We start from the raw sequence: 19,462 nt of genomic DNA on the forward strand, positions 1-19,462 counted from the left end.
AAACTATCGATGATAACAATCATACTTCGAAATCTAATAAATCGAGAAATCTAATAATCCAGTAAATCCTCGATGAGTGATCGAAGGCTCTTCGGCACAGAACATTAAATATTTCATAAATTAATGGTCGTATGCGGCTGAAACAAATATCATTGTCTTCTGAATTCTAAGATCTACCACTGTACTAAACCTCATTAAAAAATCAGCGTTATAACTGAAGACCTCTCATCGAGGATTTACTGTGCATAGCCTAAATACGGAAGTCTAACAAAAAAAACAATAATTTTAAAAATAAAAATTGTTCATCACAATATCGACCCTAGCAGAACACATCCAACACAGTGGTTCCCTCAAGAACCATCACCAAGAAAGGAAAGCACAGGTAGATCAAATAAAAGCGTCCAGAATTCCGGTAACTGCATTCTACCAAAGTAGTCAGACTCCGGGATCAAAGACAGCAGCAGCCTCAAACACGAACCCAAAAACGAAGGAGTACCATGGTACCGTCGGTCAGCGCAGAGCGAGTCAGTCCAAGGGAAGGGGTAGTTTAGAGCCGTATTCGATCGAGTTTCGGCTTCATTTCGGATTCGTCTGTCGGGGCAAAAGCGCCCGGAGCAAACACGGCGCAAACGATTCGTCGGCTGGGGTGGTAGAGACAGACACGTCCATTGAGACCGTTGGAATCGTTCGGTCGGTTCAAGGAGCGCAAATGGAACGTGCAGCTTGACCGATACACACAGAGAGCACAGAGGTAGGTAGGGGTTGGTGCGCTCTTGTGGAACGGTGAGTGGGTGGCGATCGGGAGCTAACGTTGCTACCGCGGATAAGGTCATTAGGATCCGTCGGAACGACGCAACGACAGCAGCCCCCCTTTCCTGGGTGACGATCCAGGAGAGAACGGGCCCGATTGCTTTCAGCCCACGTAACGACTGGACCAATCCAGGGATGTAAGCCTGTCGTGCGCTCGCTTTGCCGCAGCTGCGGATGTCAGGTGAACAGTGTCGGGTGGCCGAACGTCGGTGAAGGGGGTTGGGGAAAGTCAAGCGCACCTGGCTCGTTTATTCCGGTAATTTATACGACACCTCGTCACTTACCGCGACTAACGCCGGTCCACCGTGAAATCGATACATCCTTTCGACCCCCCTATGCTCCCCTTTCAGCCAGAGAGGGAGAGTATGTCCTTTCCGCTTGGCTCTGGGGTTGCGCGACCGGAGCAGCAGGTGATTGTATGGTCCGAACGAACGTGTTCTGGACTGATGGGGTTGCCGACCATCCGCAAACTGGGTCGGAAAAGAATGATGGTTAGGGGAGGAGATGATTGGATGTATTGTAATACAGTAAATCTTCCATGAGTGTTCGAAGGCTTGGCAAGGAGAGGTCCCCAGGTGTAACGCTGAGTTTTTAATGAGGTTCAGCACAGTGATAGAACCTGGAATTCTGAATACAATGATATTTGTTTCAGTCGGTTACGACTATTAGTTCATGAAGTATTTAATATTTGACGCTGAGGAGCCTTCGAACACTCATCGAGGAGTGACTGTAGTACCGTAAGCTGGGGTGATTTTGACTTAAAACCGTCTCAAGAACCGCGCAATTTCCTGCTAAACAGTTCTGGCGCGCGTCGTCTCCAGCCGGATCCCACTTAAAGGGTGTCGTAGGGGGTTGGAGGAGCCACGGAGAAAAGTAAGGAGCAAACCGACGAGGCTGGCCCTGGCTTAATGGCGGTTACAATTCTAATTAAGATAATACTTCAGCCGGTTTCCTTTTCGGGGGAGGTCGCAAGGGGGGTGAAGCTGTAGGAGTGGTCTCTCGCGAGAACCACAGGATATACCCAAGGAGACGACCCAGGTCGGCGGCCTCTTTCCTTTACGGGGTGTCGTGCAACGTCGCCACGGAGTTGTCCTGCGGCTCGTTCCCTCTGATGGAAGCAATTAAAATAATGGCCGAGCTCCACGACGTCGACGACGACGACGAGCTCTTCGACCTGACGCAGGAACGTGTACCCTCGCGAAAGTGGCCGACTCGTGCTCTCATTATGCCGACTCGTCGACATCGGTGGGGCCTGATCGATGGGATCGAAGGGGGATGAATTTTGTCGCACGATTCGTGGGATTCGGTATTCATCGCGTAAGACCTTCAGGAAGGTAAATTAAATTGAACGACAAAGATGTTTCTTAACCCTTTCTTCCCGACATAGCCATTTGAATTACGAAATAAAATATTTGTATTGCACGTTTTTACATATCTGTGAGTATGTTATAGTTTCTTCTGGTCTTATGTAAATAGCACGATACAAAGTTTAATCTGTATTTAGAAACTTGTTGGTAAAGTAAGACGTTATTGTCCTCTGATTCTATCCTTCACTGAAATTCAGTGTTTGGCATTGCTAGCGATAGAATAAAGACAAATGTTTTCAGAGGGTTTATTGATACAAGGTAAGAAAAAGTGGAGATTATTATAATAATAATATTATAAATAATTTTTTTTTTACATCGTGTATAACGTCGCATCAACTACATGGTTATTAGTGGCAGGAACATATTTCATACAGTGGAGCTGGTTCCTTTGATACTAATTTTGTAATGTGAATTATTATACATAACATTCCTATTAATAACGTCAAGAGGTACTAAGGGCGAACAAAAAATGAGCGAAAGAAAAATTGCGAAAGAGGAAGAGTACGCAATTAACATCAAAGAAATTAGTAATTAACTTCAGAGAACGAAGAGTTAAAAGACGAAGCCTTAACCTTTCCGACACACTGATCGACCGTCTGTCACACCGGGGCTTAAACGTTACTTTTAAAAGGGATGAATTACATTTGCCACGACACGGTCTAGCCAGAAGACTGTTAATGTTCGATGCGAGTCGATTTCCTTGAGCCGATGAAATTATTCACTGTTCTGAATAGGACGACGCGAGGCGATTAAAGACTTTGTTCGATATTTTCACCGATTAATTATCATCGCGACTGAAACTCGCCCAAAGACCAGCCTTCCATGGCGTCGATGAATAATTGGGTGAACAAAGACCAGAGAGATTGAACGAATAACCAGGTAAAGTGGATCACTTTGGAACGATAGAAATTGCTCGTCAGACACTTGGAAATCCGGACGATTTTTTCATAAGAATATTTACATAAATGCCAATGATAGAGCACACTATGAAATCTGCGGGACATGGAATCCTCTTAAGTACCATTCTGCGAATACGTGCTCGACAACGTGTCACCATCCGTCGTTGTCACAATCGTCCGTATTTCTGTCGTCGCGCCCGTCACCGCCATGCCACCTTTCACAACGATTTCCGCACTGGGGAATCGTCGAGACGAAAATCGAGCTCCCTTCTTCTTTTCCCGGGCTAAATGGAACGGCATTGTCCGCGGGATACATTGGCGAGGCGAGGCGCGGAAGCGTTGCCACGCAGATGTACTTAAACAGAAATTTATCCCCCGTGGAATAGCCTTGTATCGACCAGAGGGATTGCAGACGCACGAGGGAAGAGAGAGAAAGGGATAGAGACGTAGAGAGGTAGAAACGTATAGATATACGTGCACGTAGGTGAAGGAAAAAAAAGAATGGGTTAGAGGAGAAAATCAGGAGGTGACTGACAAGGGAAATTTGGTACCCAGAATATTTTTTTTTTAATCTTCAAAATTTTGTAGGGGGCCTCGATAGAAGCATTGGGCAATTTTTCATTTCCGCTGGTATTCGACTCTTCAGGGTGCAACCGTCCGTTAAGTGTGCTTTTCTATTTTCTAGTGTATATTGAAAATTTAAGACACACTTTGGAAACCTATGTGCTGGAGTATCCGAATGCTCATTTGGACTTCTAGTATTGTACTAATACTACTAGGCTTTCTAGTAGATCCAGCGTGGCTGGACAACAATTTTATTTTTACCCGATTTCTTCGATTTAAGTGCGGACCTGCTGGAGTACCTATAAGAAAAAAATTAGATTTTGCCCCCCCTCCCTTCCCAGAGTTACAAAATTTTTGCGTAATATTTAACATTGTAGTATAATTTGAAACACGACCAACAACCTCTATTAACAAAACGCATACATTTTCAACGATTTATCACTTTAAACACAAAATTAAGTGTGTCTGGCTACGTACAGTCTTTTTCACTGTGGCAGTCGATGTGTTAATATTTTTGCTCCCCTTCCTTCCCAGAGTTACAAAATTTTTGCGTAATATTTAACATTGTAGTATAATTTGAAACACGACCAACAACCTCTACTAACAAAACGCGTACATTTTCAACGATTTATGACTTTAAAAACACAATAAAGCGTGTCTGGCTACGTACAGCCTTTTTCACTGTGGCAGTCGATGTGTTAATATACATATATTTTGCCTCCCCCGACTGATAACCTGGCTACGCTAATGACGACGACGTATGGTGATAAGAAAACAATATAATTTATATAATAGGAATATATTCTATACCCTTGCTAATCGATCTTCGTGAGTAGTAGGTAAGCGAGCCACCATTTAATCCAAAGATCCCCAGGATAACAGAGAACAGCATGAATATTGCGGCTCCTTTCGGCGTTGATCGACGGAAATCCCAGCCGGAGGCGTCCCGTATCGTATCGTGTACGAATTACATCGAATTAAAGCCGGCGATAAAGCAGAATGTTTCGGCCGAGTTTCCATTTCGATCACATTTGCATGAGCGTTCCCCTCGTTATCTCGGCCCGAACCGATCACGCGAATGGCCGTTCCGCGGCCCCTTTCCCCGTCCACCGCTGCGTCGCAATATTCCCGCAATCTCGGATGGGTTGAACGACCGGATAAAACGAGAGATCCCGAAAGAAAACCGCTCGATCGCCATGGGGGATCTCCGATCCGTTGGAATATACACATTGCGGTTCTCGAAATGAAATTGTCCTTCCGTATCGTCCATCTCCGACTCTCCTCTCTGTCTCCGTTGGCCCATCTTTTCCTCACCGTTCACGATCCTTTCGCTTTCTTCTGGCCTCCCTTCAAGCCCTCCCTTTTCCACTCATTGGCAGACTTTCCCCTACCGTGTCTCTCCTTCTGATCTTGCCCTTTTTCCGCGAGATTAGGATTATCGGAATTTAAGAAACCGACGTTGGGTACGGGCGGAATGATTTATGGATTCCTTGTGGTCTGTACGGAACGCGCGAGCACGAAGAGGAATGATTCTTGGGGGCGATCAGACTTGTGTCAGAGGGGATGGTTCGAGGGAGGCGAACAGATCCGGGGAAGCTGATACGCCTGGCGATCTTGGCTTTTTGTGTCTCTGTTGTCGATAGACAGTATTATGTACTCGAAGTTTTATTGGGAATCTGGTTGCGGAGATAGATTTCGCTACTTTGCAAGAGAAACGGTGGAACTCAAAAGGTATCAGTTTAAAGAAAACTTAATTTTGAAATTTAATCGGATTCTAAGTATTACTGATTTTCAAGAATTCTAAGATCAATTATCTGTTTTATCCTGTTTAATCTTTTTTACCTTTATGACACAATTCCATATGAAAATATACCAGAATTTACATTATGGTTTTGAAAATACATAGCAAGAATTTCAAATTTTGTGTCGATCTTTTTCCAAAGTGGCGAAGTGTACTGTTATTGAGATTGAGGGTGGAAGGAGCACTTCCATGAAGATGTGTGTTTTTTGACATATGATGTAAGATTGTTTAGAGGATAAAACGGTTTGGGGTTGAATTTGAATTTGACCTTAACCTTTGACTTTAACGATTGGAATTCAAACTGAAGTATGATCATCGCAATATGCACAATAAGTGTCTTTTAATAGATTTCCCATTTAATTCATCATTTTCGAAAAAGAAATTACCAAAGACTAGCTATCACTTTTGGGCTCCAACGTGGGCTAACCCTTTAACACTAAATCCCCTACAACCGGCTAAATAACTGGTTTTTCTCTTCTAATTCCTACCTTTTTGAAAGTTTCGATAGATTTAGTATCAATGATTCAACATGACTGTTCAAATTCAAGATTCAAATTCAACGTACCTGTCGCAAATATAAATACAACCGTCTTAAAATTCAAGTTCGAATATCCACCAGAACTCAACGGTTCCAGTCGAAGAAACCGCCCTAAAAAACGACCAAAAATTACAAACTGAATTGTTGACGGGTAAAATACCATATGTGGATCGTCCAAACGAATCCAAACGAGCTATACAAAAGAAAAACATCCAGACCCGACGGGCGAAACGTCCGAAAGAAAAACAAAAACCAGGAAATTACCATCGGAAATGAATTTTCCAGACGTCCAGAGGGGGCGGTCGGAGCAAAAACTGTCGGAAGCGCAAGAATTCGTGGTACCTGCACACAGCCACCTCTGTGAATGGCTGGGGCGCAAAAAGAGGGTCGGTAAAGGAATCGTACGGGAATTAATCGAGTCCCGTTGAATCTGCATGCGAGCCACGCGCCTCTCCCATCGGACGACGTATTATTACGTCGAGAAGGGGAGGACCGGCCGGGTCTGTCCCCTGCTGGCTTTTCCACGCGCGTTAGAACGATCTTCACGAATTATCTCTGTCCCTGTTCAGGGGGTTGGGGGTTGGAAAAGGGGTGGTGGTACAGCCTGGCTGGGCACCGTCGGTCGTTATCTACGGCAGGCAGTTATTGCCTATTGCACCACTGCCCGGCAAAATAGAGAACAGGACTGAATAATTCCCTCGTCATCTTGCCAAGTCCTTTGTATTTCTCTTTAAACCCCGGAAACCCCGGTACGGTGGGATACGGGAGGATCATCGGTCTTTGTTGGGAAACGCGATCGCAATTCTGTGGGAGGGGTGGGCGGGAGGGGGGAAAATGAAACGCCAGGAAACGATGGGAATTGCTGAATCGGTCGTTCTGATGACACTCGAGGAGATTCGGGTGGCGACCTTTTGCCACCTGTGCGGAAGACTTGTTCCCCCCAGAGAGTAAATTTTTAATCAAAGCGAACCACTCGATACGGAGAGTTGAATCTTTGAGTCACCTTGAACGATTAACGATAGTGAAACAGGGGTGCACTCTTGTTGCCGATCACCAGGCGTGGAAAGATCGATAAAAGTGATATCGTCGCTTTGGGTCTGAATTGTTCTATTTCCAATAGTTTCTAACTGAGAAAACGGAGTTTAATATTGTTACGCCGTCGCATTTCGCCACATGACATAACAGCATTTTATTATTAAATATACCACAACACAACGTTTATTTAATACTGTAAAACTGTTCAACGTTAATTATATACAATTATGTACAAGTCAAATGTAATACATCCGTTCTCTTTCATGTCATATCAGAGACTCTTTTTTTAAATACTGGCGGTTGTCAGCGAAACGACTAACCGATCCCAAATCGATTCTCGAAGTCAGAGAAAGAATAATGAATAAATTAATTCTTGTTTTTTCTACTGGTTTTTAAAAACACAAATATGTAATTCATTTTTCCGTTTAACGATCAAGAACTTACGATCACAGTGAGCAAATTCACTCAGGATAAAAAAATCGCAATCGCGAATGAAGTTAAATCGCGACCGTGATCGTGATTTGGCGATCACTGTGATAAATCACCGTTAGTGATTTTGCACGCCATCTCTAATCGTTACCTTGAAAGGGTTAAATAACGAGCAGACATTCGTATCTAATTCATACTCTCCTTCGTCTTGCAAAGTAAAGTATAAAAGTTTGAACGAAAATTTCGAGGAAATTCAGTTCTTTGTTGGAAAATTCTGCATTTCCCGGTAAGTTTAAGGAGGAACCCACTTCTGACGGATCTATGAGAATTTCGTGTTTCGAGTATAACCGTGAAAAGATTTCCGTTTGATATTCTACCGCGAGTGTATTTATGTTCGCCGGTCAATGCAGTCGTACGAAAAGAAAATTCTTTTAAACGGTGCAACTTTCCATGGTCCACGATTGAAAAGGGGAAGCTATCACTTTCGAGGGACTCGCAGCAACGCCGGGAACTTTCCCGGCTGAAGTTTTGGAAGTTAAATTACTGGAATCGCGGGGAGGTCTATCTTCTTAACAATGCCTCCGCGTAGCGCCAGGAAAGACGTTGAATACTGCTGTTCGAGCGGGTATATATACAGCAACTTTCGACCCCTGACCGCCCGGAAAGTTCTCCCGGTCTTGTATAATTCGCGGGAGCAACAACTTTCCTGGTTTCTTTCTCCCACAAATCGGATCTCTCGGACCCGCGTTCCCAGCAATCAAACTTTCGATGTACCTCCGGCCGAAACGTTCTCGAGTGTATTCTGTTTTCGCCGACTTGTTATACGAAAGGGTAGTTCTGAAAATTGTAGAACGAAATATTCTGGAAGTTGTTCTGGAAAAAAGAATTCTGGTAATTCGTAGCATGAGATTCAAATTTGATAAGTTATGCAATTGCCAAGTTCGAATTGTAACGGTCGGAATTCGATTTCAAAATTGTTTTATCAAGAAATTTTTATGTTTCAGTATCAACCGTCGAATTCGAATTAATATTCTAACCTGTCGGTTTGTAATCATCCGGTTTTAATACGATCCAACTGAAATCTAAATTCTAAACGATTAATTTGGTTTGAAAATATATAATTTAACGATTAAGCTCGGAATTTATTCGGTATTTCTACCCGTAGAATCTAAATTCGAATTCTAGCCGTTATATTCACAAAAGCACAGGAATTGGATTCTATTATATAGTTCCGAGCTAACTACAGGATCCTGGCGTCCGAATGAAAAGTTCCAGGAATTCCTGAAATCTCAGCGCGGGGTAGAACATTCTCCGGCGTAATATCAGTCGTTGTTCAACCATGCTGGAGAAAAGTGGATTCTTATATCGGTGGGAATACCAGGTTAAATTAAATCGATAGAATAAATCTCGATACACGAACGTTTGATGGGTATTTAAAGAGAGAGCATCTTTCACTATTCCAAATTGCAGAGTCGATTAAACCGCGTGAAATTCACCCTTAACTGCGTCGTCTTCAACCCTCTCCACTCCATTCCTTTAGACGAACGTAAATACGCGAATGTTGTAGGAAATGGCACGAAATGAAACGATCGTTGTTTTAAACGCCCCTGAAAAATGACAACGGGCGAATGTTTCTTGAGCGTGGAACACCTGCGGAATTGCAATAAAAGGAGGGTGCTGGGAGTGGCGTGGTGCAACTCCGTTTCTGCACCGAGTAGAAGATTAAATTAAAAAGCATCCACGCCGGCCTTCGTTGTTTCGGTAGATTCACGGACGGAATGAATTTCTAAAATTTATTACAGGGTAATCAGAGGAACGGAATATGAATCAGCGTTTCCACGTTCCTGCAACTGTCGCGTTAATTAAGTATCGTGTTGAGTCGTCGACATAATTACAGTGAATTATTAACGAAGGTCTAGGAATAATTTCCTTGTTCTGCGATCATCCTTTCTAGAATAATATACGTACAGTACATATTAGATAAATTATTCACGGTTTTGTTGTTAGAACCGTAATTTACGATCTATCTCTGGAATAACTTTGTAACGTGCAATCAGATACAACCAACAATGGTAATTTATATTGCGGCTGTCCTTCTCTTGAAATGCCGGCTCAACGTGGAAAGTTCGCGTTTCTTTGTAAGCAGATCCCGCATACCACTCTGCTATTATTTGGAAGATTAATTTCTCTAATTTCTCTCGCTGAATGTCGGAAATAATACTTACCACTAATTGGATGTAAGTCGAGATATCAGGATTCCTTAACGCTTTAATTGCATATTTTTACCAAATGTAATGAAATCTTTTGAATTTGTCAATTTATGTGACACAACACCATAGAGAAATAAGTTAAATATCTTGCGTTACTCTTTTTTTAATTGAATTTTTAGAGGAATTTTGAAGAGAATTTTTTGAGAGAATTTTTGAATTTGGAGACTGAAATTTCAGCCTCGGCATAAAAAGAAGTGCCCAGACTGAAAGTGTTTCCGTTCCGTTGTTTCAGAAACGTGGAGGATTACGCGAGGGAGCACGAGGAAGCGTCGAGAAACATTCAGCAGTACCTGTCGAATCCAATCAACGCTTATCTGCTGGTGAAAAGGCTGACCACCGACTGGAAGCGGGTCGAGGAGCTGATAACCCAGGACGTGGGCAAGTCTTTCGTCGCGAACATCACCAGCTCACGGAGCGACCTTAAATTCCCAACTGACGAGGACCTAAACGGCGCGGCAGTCGCTCTGATGAGGCTGCAGGACACTTACAAACTCGAGACCGCACAGGTCGCAAGGGGCGTGCTTAATGGGGTCCAGTACAGCACCGGATTAAGCGGTTCGTAAATATATTTTACGATTAAATTTCAGATTTTACTGATACACAGGGTATTCCGCTTGAAACTGGCCACGTAAATATCTTCTCTACCTGTGTTCGTACGACAAATATTTTTTAAGTAATTTAAATGGTTCTAAGAGGCAAATCGAATGGCAGCAAAATGTATGTGTTCTTTTTTAATGGTTTGGTCAGCCACGTTTTTTAACGTATATGTACATCATTTTTCATGTATAATAGTATGACCTTGAAATGACCTTGAACTCTAAAAATTTTAAATTCACTTATATAATTTTTTCCATCAGCTGATTTGTGCCTTGAAACCATTTAAATTACGTAAAAAATACATCCAGTATGATCACAGATAGAGAAGATATTTAGGTGGCCTGTTTTAAGCGGAACACCCTGTATACTTTTTATATAAATAAATTTTTATTTAGATAAAGAATTTCGAATAACGTATAAAGGATTTTAAAAAAGTACTTCGCCATTTGTAATCGATTAAACGTGAGAGTGGAGAAGTTAATAGAACTATCATTGAAACGGACAAATTTCTATTTGATTTTAGTTTGTAGAAATTCCTGCAATTTTGAAATTCAAATTCAGATTGCCTCCGTTGAACACAAATTCAAATTCTAATCCGCTGAATCCGCAACACGGATCTTCATTGTCACTTTCAAATACAAGCCACCGACATATATTCAAACTGTAACAATGAAAATAAACCTGATATTTCATCTGCTTGTAATCATCGAATTGAATTTCAAATTTTCACCGTTAAACTACAAACGGTCACATTGAAACATTTCGGTTACAGGTCCGTGGTTACATTCAAATTTAATGTCTACATAAGTATATTTTGTGCGAAACTCGGGGGTTGGCTCGAATAACGAGGGAAGAGCTTGCATCTCGGACCTGGCAACAATACTTTCCTGTTCAGAACTTTACATTAGATTTACAAGAGAAACACAGCGGGCATCATGTAGAGCGTCGGAAGAGAAACGCTTCGTTACAGCGCTTTCGCATCCTGGTACCGCGTTGGTTTAGACTGCGAAACAAGAACGAAAAAAAAAAACTAAGGGGGCGAGAGAAAACGCAAAGAGGGGAAGGATGGGTGAAAAGCTTTGCAGCATTGCTTTTTCGTCGTGAATTATTTATGCGGGATTAACGGGTGGGGGCAGGGGAGCAAAACGTTGCGAATCGACAGGAATATTGGCCCCTAACCACCCCCTCCCCACGTCCCGATGTTACCTGCGCTTAAAGATCCCTGGTATGAATAATTTACGCGATTTCCTTTATCAGCATCCTGTCCTCGTTTCCGGGCGACTCGTTCCCCTGATTTTGCACGGTTGACGCTGCCGCAGCAATTCGCAACTTCTGATGTCGCAACCATTTTCCCCCTCTCTCTCTCTCTTCCACTCCCCTTCCTCTGTTCCATTCGCTTCTTACTAGCTCCGGAGCTTTCCCTTTTTACCGAAGCAAGAAAGTGATTTTTGCCGACATCATCATCCGGCCATTTGTGTGCATTATTTATGGACGACAGAAGGGAATTCGATGAATATTGAATGATCTTCGGGATTATCTGCCCTACGAAGACGTAATTACTGTACACTTCGATGAATACTTTTTTCTTTACTCGGGGAAGATAAAGGAATAGAAAAGATTTAAATAATTTCTGGAATGTATAGTTTAAGGAGTGCAGTGGAGGGATACGATGTGTTTTAACGGTTGAGTTCAGAAATAAGATTTCACTTCAATTTTGAGTTTAAATTCTGTGAAATGAAATTTTAATAATCCAATTCTAAATTGGATTTCGAACCGAGGAATCCATTGAAGAATCTTAACGTAATGTCTTAACCGTCGAGTTCAAGCTTTTGAGGATCGAATTCAAATTGAAATCTAACCATCAAATTCAAATAAAAAGATTTTAAGGTTCGAATGTAAATTCTAACCGCTAAGTTCGAGTAAAGGTCGAATTCAAATTCAAAATTTAACCGTAAAATTCAAATGGAAATCCTAACGGTCCGTATCAAATTTAAATTCTAACCGCCAAGTTTAAGTTTTAACCAGCAAATTCAAATTCAAGATCTAACCATAAAATTCAAATGAAACTCCTAATGGCATACGTATCAAATTTAAATTCTAACCGCCAAATTTGAGTTTTAACGATCAAAGTTAAATACAGAATATAATCGACCTAATTCAATTTTAAATTCTAACTATTAAGTTTAAATGCCTGCGGGCAAATTTGAAATTACGCCTGAATCTTCAGTTCTGAAAAAGAATCTTGCCTGAAACGCTCGTTTGAAAGAAAAGAAACTCTCTTCGCAGTGTTTTCTTCGACCAAATAAAGGACAAATTCTTTCTCAGATTCCGAGAAGAAAATAGGTATTCGTTTCAAAAAATAGTTTTTATTAGATAATTGCGGTGTATGTGTGCGTGGGGTGTGCGGTATTTTCGTGGTTCGCGAAAAAGAAACGTAAAGAAATTAATTGACACGAGCTAAGTTTTCTGCGAGGAGTCCGCTGGACGGTGAAAAGAAACGAATACAAAAGAAAGTGGCGGAACTTCCGTAGTTCGAAGCCAGTCAGAATAGATAATAAGGGGGTGGAAAACCTTTAAACTTTCGGTGAAACTTCGCATCCCCGGTTAGATCGGTCGATTCCTAGTCCCCCAATATATAGGGTTCGAAAAATCCAAGAAAAGCGTTCCCATTTTTCAATTTTAACTTTCAAATTTTTCGACGCCTTCCCCCACCCGCTCTGACAGTTATTACGAATGTAATTATGATAATGGGGGAGTCATGAATTATACAGGGTGGGCTCGAAGTTACGGAACAATCAGAAACTGGGCGACCGTTCAGAGGGAAGAAATAAAGTCGAAAATCGCGGAATAAGTTTATCATCGTCGCGAAGTTTTGCTTTCGAGATGGACGAACTTGAGATTTCGATTCTGGGGGGAACACTTTCGAGTGCTGAGATGCAGTTTAATGAATCTTGTTAATGGTCTCGAGTGTTGATTACGGATTGTTCTGGGTTTGTTTTACAGCCAGCGACTGCTTCGAGCTTGGACGGCAGTCTTACCACAATCGTGATTACTATCACACGGTGCTGTGGATGCAGGAGGCTATGGATCGACTTCAGGAAGAACAGAACGCCACAACCACATCGAAACCGGACATATTGGAGTATCTGGCTTTTTCGACGTACATGCAAGGTTCTTATTTACTTAATTTTTTTTTTTGTTATTTACTTTGTTGTGAAAATTTGTATTGTTATATGTTATGTAACTGACTTGTTACTAAGTCATTCCTATCTGCAGAATTCTTGTCATGGTAAATCACGAAGTACCAGTTTTAACCCTCTAACCGGATGAAACATCATCTTTAAAAGTCGACTTAAAGTTCATAGTGATTATTCTGTCGGTGTCTCTAAAGTTTGTGAACTTTAAGTCCATTTTTTATGGTGATTTCATCTAGTTAGTGGACTAAAAATGGAGTCACTTCATTCATGGATGAAACTTTCCGCACGCTATCTAGGTTTGGAATGCTCCTGTAAAATCAAGATAGGTCTGCCCCAGAACGATATGTTTCTACGGTAGCTGGCGAAACTCGATGTGGTCTGTAGGTTGCATACACATAAGAAATTAAATAAAGAAGATATCTAACCGCAGAAATTATTATTAGCAATTTTTAATACGAATCGTAGTCGTCTTTTAACAGACATTAAAATTATGATCATTGGATCGAAATTTTAATAGTCTCTTTCAAAGAAAGAAAAATATTTGGAGTCGGAAAAACAGGAAAATTAAAAAAAAACAACGAATAATCTTTAAAATGTTAATGATATCCGTAAATTCCTAAATATTATTTTCGAGAATGTATCCATCTAACTATACTATAACTTCATGCTCGTAACATGAATTACAAATGCTAAGTTTATGATTCCAAAAGGAATCCTACAGTTGAAAAGGGTTTAATAACGAACCTAATTGGTACTGTATGATATTACGATCCAGTCTTAAGACCAATTATATAAGTTTCAAGTCTTGAATTCAAATTTAACCCTTTAACGCCCAGACCTTTAAATCCTTACTTCAAAATTGTGGCACTGATATATATGTTGTATCTTGTAATTTTAAAGTTGAAAATATCGATATTAAACCAACCCCTTTTTTCAAATTTCTTTAATTAATTTCTGTAAGACATACTTCCATTGCTCAACCTAGTTAAATATTAACGATTGACAGAGTTTGACGCACTGTTAAAATAAATATTGCACCGGTGCAACACTCAAGTTAAAGGGTTACAAAGTAACCATTATAATCGAACTCGATCAATCACGTTATAAACGTAACAGAAGATTTCCTTAATTTTTTTTTTTATTTTCAAACTAAACGCGTAAATGTATCCAACGAATCACGCACAGCTGATTTTAAGTTAGCGAATTCCGGGGAATTTCATTCGGTGAATTAAAATAACAATTGTTTGCGGCTTTCGCGGCTCGTCACGGCCGCCGGAGGATTTGCCAGCCGGATACGGTCGGGGGAAAAAAATTCCGCGCGCTACCTCGTAAAAGTCCGCGCATTATAAATTAGAAACTAAATTGCTCGCCGCGGTGTTACTTTGCGGCTGGAAAGTTTCGGCGGCTGGCGGGTGCCCGGGCGTTTCATTATTCTTGTTGCCCACGCCTTTGAAGACCGCACTGCGCCAGAATCCTCGGAAAGGCACAAGAATCTCCCTGTAATCTCTGTTAAACAACGAGACATTCAACGACACCGCGAAACTTCGACGAAACCATACGAAATAATTAGTGTGCGCGTGTGGTTGGAAACATTTCTCTTCGAGAGATTTAATTGCCATGAAAATTTCCGTCAGTGGAAGGTGAAGTTTGCGTGGCCGTGGTTCGGTTTGTTTAAACCTCCATTAAAACTTTTCCACGACGAATGTGCATCCCGCCTGTTCAATTGGCCCTGAAATTCTTCGAAAATTTAAACCGATGACGGTCAAATCTCTCGGGACGGTTAAATCATCGTTGTCACCTGAAAGTGTAGTCGTTCGTTTGTAAGACCAAAGCCAGGCAGCTGGAGCAAATTTAATATCGAGTTCTGTAAATAGACGACGTTTTCCGAGGCGCTTTGAATCCCGGGGGTGTAACGCGATTTGCTAATGTAATTTATTCTATTGTTACAGGAAACGTAGCCCGGGCTTTAAGCATGACGAACGAGCTTTTGGAGCTGGTGCCGACCCACGAGCGGGCTTTGGGCAACCGTGCTTATTACCAGAAGGAGATCCAGAGCAAGGCGAGCCAGTCGAAGAAGAAACGGGGCGAGGACGGACAAGACGACACTGCGATCCCCGAACAAGTGAGATAGTGACGGTTGAATGACTAACGAGGGAGACACTTGGGTAAACCTGAAAATTTCGATTATTTCTTTATTGAAAATTTACAGGTTTGTAGAGGACCACAATACAAGCATCGAACTATTTTCTTTTGCTACTTTGTTCTTGAGAGTGAAAACACCGCTTAAAGTTAATGTATGTTTACATATTTTTCTGTATATTTTGAAAATTACAGTATATATACAAGAAATTGTTAGATTGGAAATTTAACGGCCATTTAAGCTCTGTACAACTGTGTATAGACATGCTTAAAAATTTGTTTATTTAGTTATTTAAATAACAGATTTTTATGAATTTCATTGTACAATTTTGTAAAGCATAAAAAGCGATTGAATTTTCATTTTAACAATTTTTTGTGTACATACTGTGGTTGTCGAAATACACAGGAAAATAGGAAACTACAATTTAACGTTTAGGGGCTGTTTTCACCCCGAAGAGCCAAAACGTAGGGAGAAAAATGGTCCGATACTTCTATCGAGATCTACAAATCTGTAAACTTCAAGGAAAATTGGAATTTTCGGGTTACCAAAGCTCTCTTATCAGAATTACTGCATAGGGGTTAGATCGAATAATTTTGAACACTTTTCTCTTATTTCGTGAGATTTATGATCCAACATTTCGTTTCTTTCGCGCTTTTCTTTATTCAGTTCTGCTTGATTTCAACGTAAAACCCGTTTGTTACTAGAAATACTTAAATTGGTTATAATTATGGTTCTAGAACCTAATAAAATTTCTAACTTCTCTAGATTAAATCTCACACGATCCAAAGAAAGATTCTGTTTCAAAAAAAGTGTGAAGCACAAATAATGCATCAGTGAATAGACTTCTTCGAAGGCATCGTAATATTAGATTTGAGAAGTGTCAAAAATAGAATGAAAGAAGGGGAAACACAATTAATTTAGTCTCTCTTTCGGCGAATTTTCCAGCACTTCACCGTCACCGAGGAAAAGGTGAAAACCTGGGACGAGATGACAGAACGTGAACGTTACGAGATGCTATGCCGCGGCGAAGTCTCGATTCCGCCGAAAATTCAAAGGAATCTGAAGTGCCGCTACGTGGACCGTGGAATTCCGTTTCTGAAGATCGCGCCGTTCAAGGAGGAGGAAGCGTACTTGGACCCGAGAATCGTCGTTTACCATAACGTGATATACGACGAGGAGATCGAGACGATCAAACGACTGGCGCAACCCAGGGTAACAAACGTGCTCCTTAACTTCCAAATGATTTCCAGAAAAGAAGAAGAAACTACGAATACGACCTTAGAAAGACCTGAAATGTTGCTCATAACTGTTCCTCTTAAAATTCCTAAAAACCTTCTAAATTCAAACAGTTCAGGGTATTTCTTCGAGAACTGTGTTAAATCCCGATGTCACCAGAAGTTACCGTCACTGCGAGCGACCCGAAATAAAATCTTAATATTTAAAACACTATTTAATATTTTCGAACTATTCTTCTTTAATTCTTCTCAAAACACCTTAGGAAAAGAATAACTGCACAGTGTGATTTCTGTTGAAAGAAAAAAAAAAGTTTAATGTTTTAATGTTTATTTTCACGTCAGTAAAAAAGATTCAAATTTTGCGGGATCGGCCGGTAACCCCAGAGTGGCGTTCCAGGGTTAAACAATCGAAATTTTCGTTCTAAACTGGTCTTGTAATATGTTTCTTCGTTTATACGTTTCAGTTTAAGCGTGCCACGGTTCAGAACTACAAAACTGGTGCCTTAGAGATAGCCAATTATAGGATTAGTAAGAGCGCGTGGCTGCAGGAGCACGAGCACAAACACGTGGAGGCGGTTAGCAGACGCGTGGAGCACATGACGAGCTTGACTGTGGACACCGCGGAGGAACTGCAAGTTGTCAATTACGGTATCGGTGGTCACTACGAGCCGCACTTCGATTTTGCCAGGGTAAGCTTGATATCTCTTAGCAGTGATAAATCTCAAGGGCAATCGAAAACGACTAATGGTATTTCTGTTTTATCTGCAGAAAGAGGAAACGAACGCGTTCAAGAGTCTCGGCACCGGCAACCGCATTGCTACAGTTCTATATTACGTGAGTATACCGTCTTTTCTGATGGCAGACATTTTTATGTCGACCATATCTATCTACTGTTCCCCACGTAGCTTGTATAGGATTGCTCTGTTTCTATTGAATATGTTGGTAATTCCTTGAAATTACTCGACTTAAACTATTCTAACGAGTACTCTAATTTTGAAGGGTAGTTTTAACCCTTGCTATTAATATCCCTTAGTAAGAGAAACAAAAGTTAAAAGTATATATTTCATCGGAATCTCGATGTATAAGGCGGTTCCTGTAAGACTGAGGGAGCAAATAAGATATACATATTGTTGATTTGTTTTAGATGAGCGATGTGGAACAAGGTGGCGGTACCGTTTTCACGGCTATCAACATCTCTTTGTGGCCGAGGAAGGGCAGCGCCGCGTTTTGGTATAACTTGAAGCCAAACGGAGAAGGAGATTTCAAGACCAGACACGCGGCTTGCCCAGTGCTAACTGGATCGAAATGGGGTATGAAACCATTTCGTAATAGCATTCTTAATCATTATTAAGCCTAGTAAATGTGGTACCTAATGTTTTGTTCACGCAGTTTAATATACGTCTACTACCAGCAGGAAGAACTTGTTAACCGTAATACAGATGTATCTGTGGCATTAGGAGTTGTATATATCATTACAGTTGGTGCTAACCTAGCTTAGAATGTCATTACAATAGATAAAAGTACAAGTTAATTTGTATTGATATTATGGTCGTGTCGCGGGCAACCATAACTTCCAATTTTGGGACTGCTAGGGGATGTGATAATAACTTTACTAATTACTAAGAAACACAAGCCTTCCTAGTGGCGGTAGAAATATGTTTATAGATGTCTGAGTTATAAATATATATTTGGTTTCAGTGGCAAACAAATGGTTGCACGAAAGAGGTCAAGAGTTCCTGAGGCCCTGTACCCTAGAGAACCAAGCGGCGGACGAGGCTGACGTCAGGCACTGAATCAACACTTGAATCGCGGAACGACAACCTTAGTAGAAATGGACGAGAAAGAGGATCCATCTCCAAACATCTCTGTTCGAGAAGATAGTCCACTACGTTGTTCTAAAATGTACTAAAAAGCGACAAATTTCGACGGTGTTTGACGTTGTCGTTGGAACGAATCTGAATGAAATACTAAACGATGTAATTACACCATAGCAGGATAACTTTTTTATGTGATCTTCAAATATTCTGAAATATTTGTACGAACAACTGCCAGAAATTATAATAATCTCGTTTTATTTTCTAAATCATTCTAGAAATATAAAATTTCTATACCATTTACTTTTAATTACTTAATCATTTCATGGAGTAACGAGGCAGTTTTTAAACAGAATATTGGCATGAATCTCGCATCTCACACCATAAATTTATCCTTAGCTCTAGTGTTTTTATCAAAGCACAGCATTTAGGTGTAGCGTGAATTAGAAGTTAAAGCAATAACTATACTGCGGGTGTTTATGCAAATTCCCATCTCCTGATACTACTTTGCAAAACACAGAGTCAAAGTGAAATTCATTTGATCCACTAAAAGATTCGGTAAGTTAAATGTAAGATATAGAAATGTTATTAATCTTGGTTAAATTGTCTTCTTTCATTGTGTCATGCACACTTGCATATTCCTTGAATGCATAAAATCCGCAGTCTAGCAATAAAGAATTGCACATCTGGGCCAGTTAGTTTATCGTTCAGAGCAGGGCTCTCACCTGTGTTCATCAAAGAGTATTCTAATCGCATATTCACCGCA

At 40.9% G+C, this 19,462-nt stretch overlaps 1 protein-coding gene across 1 annotated transcript in view; it reads left to right on the forward strand.

The window, feature by feature from the left end:
- Positions 1–18,691, forward strand: part of LOC107188896 (prolyl 4-hydroxylase subunit alpha-2) — a 53,578-nt gene extending 34,887 nt beyond the window's left edge. Inside the window, exons 2-9 of the mRNA XM_015577284.1 lie at positions 9,946–10,268; positions 13,314–13,481; positions 15,457–15,629; positions 16,593–16,859; positions 17,347–17,571; positions 17,651–17,716; positions 18,027–18,192; positions 18,581–18,691. Of these exons, the coding sequence (XP_015432770.1) occupies positions 9,946–10,268; positions 13,314–13,481; positions 15,457–15,629; positions 16,593–16,859; positions 17,347–17,571; positions 17,651–17,716; positions 18,027–18,192; positions 18,581–18,675 (1,483 nt within the window). The 3' untranslated portion in view covers positions 18,676–18,691. The remainder of the gene's footprint in view (positions 1–9,945; positions 10,269–13,313; positions 13,482–15,456; positions 15,630–16,592; positions 16,860–17,346; positions 17,572–17,650; positions 17,717–18,026; positions 18,193–18,580) is intronic.
- The last annotated feature ends 771 nt before the right edge of the window (positions 18,692–19,462 follow it).

This window comes from Dufourea novaeangliae, unplaced genomic scaffold (assembly GCF_001272555.1).
Source record: "Dufourea novaeangliae isolate 0120121106 unplaced genomic scaffold, ASM127255v1 scaffold141, whole genome shotgun sequence".
Lineage (NCBI taxonomy): Eukaryota > Metazoa > Arthropoda > Insecta > Hymenoptera > Halictidae > Dufourea > Dufourea novaeangliae.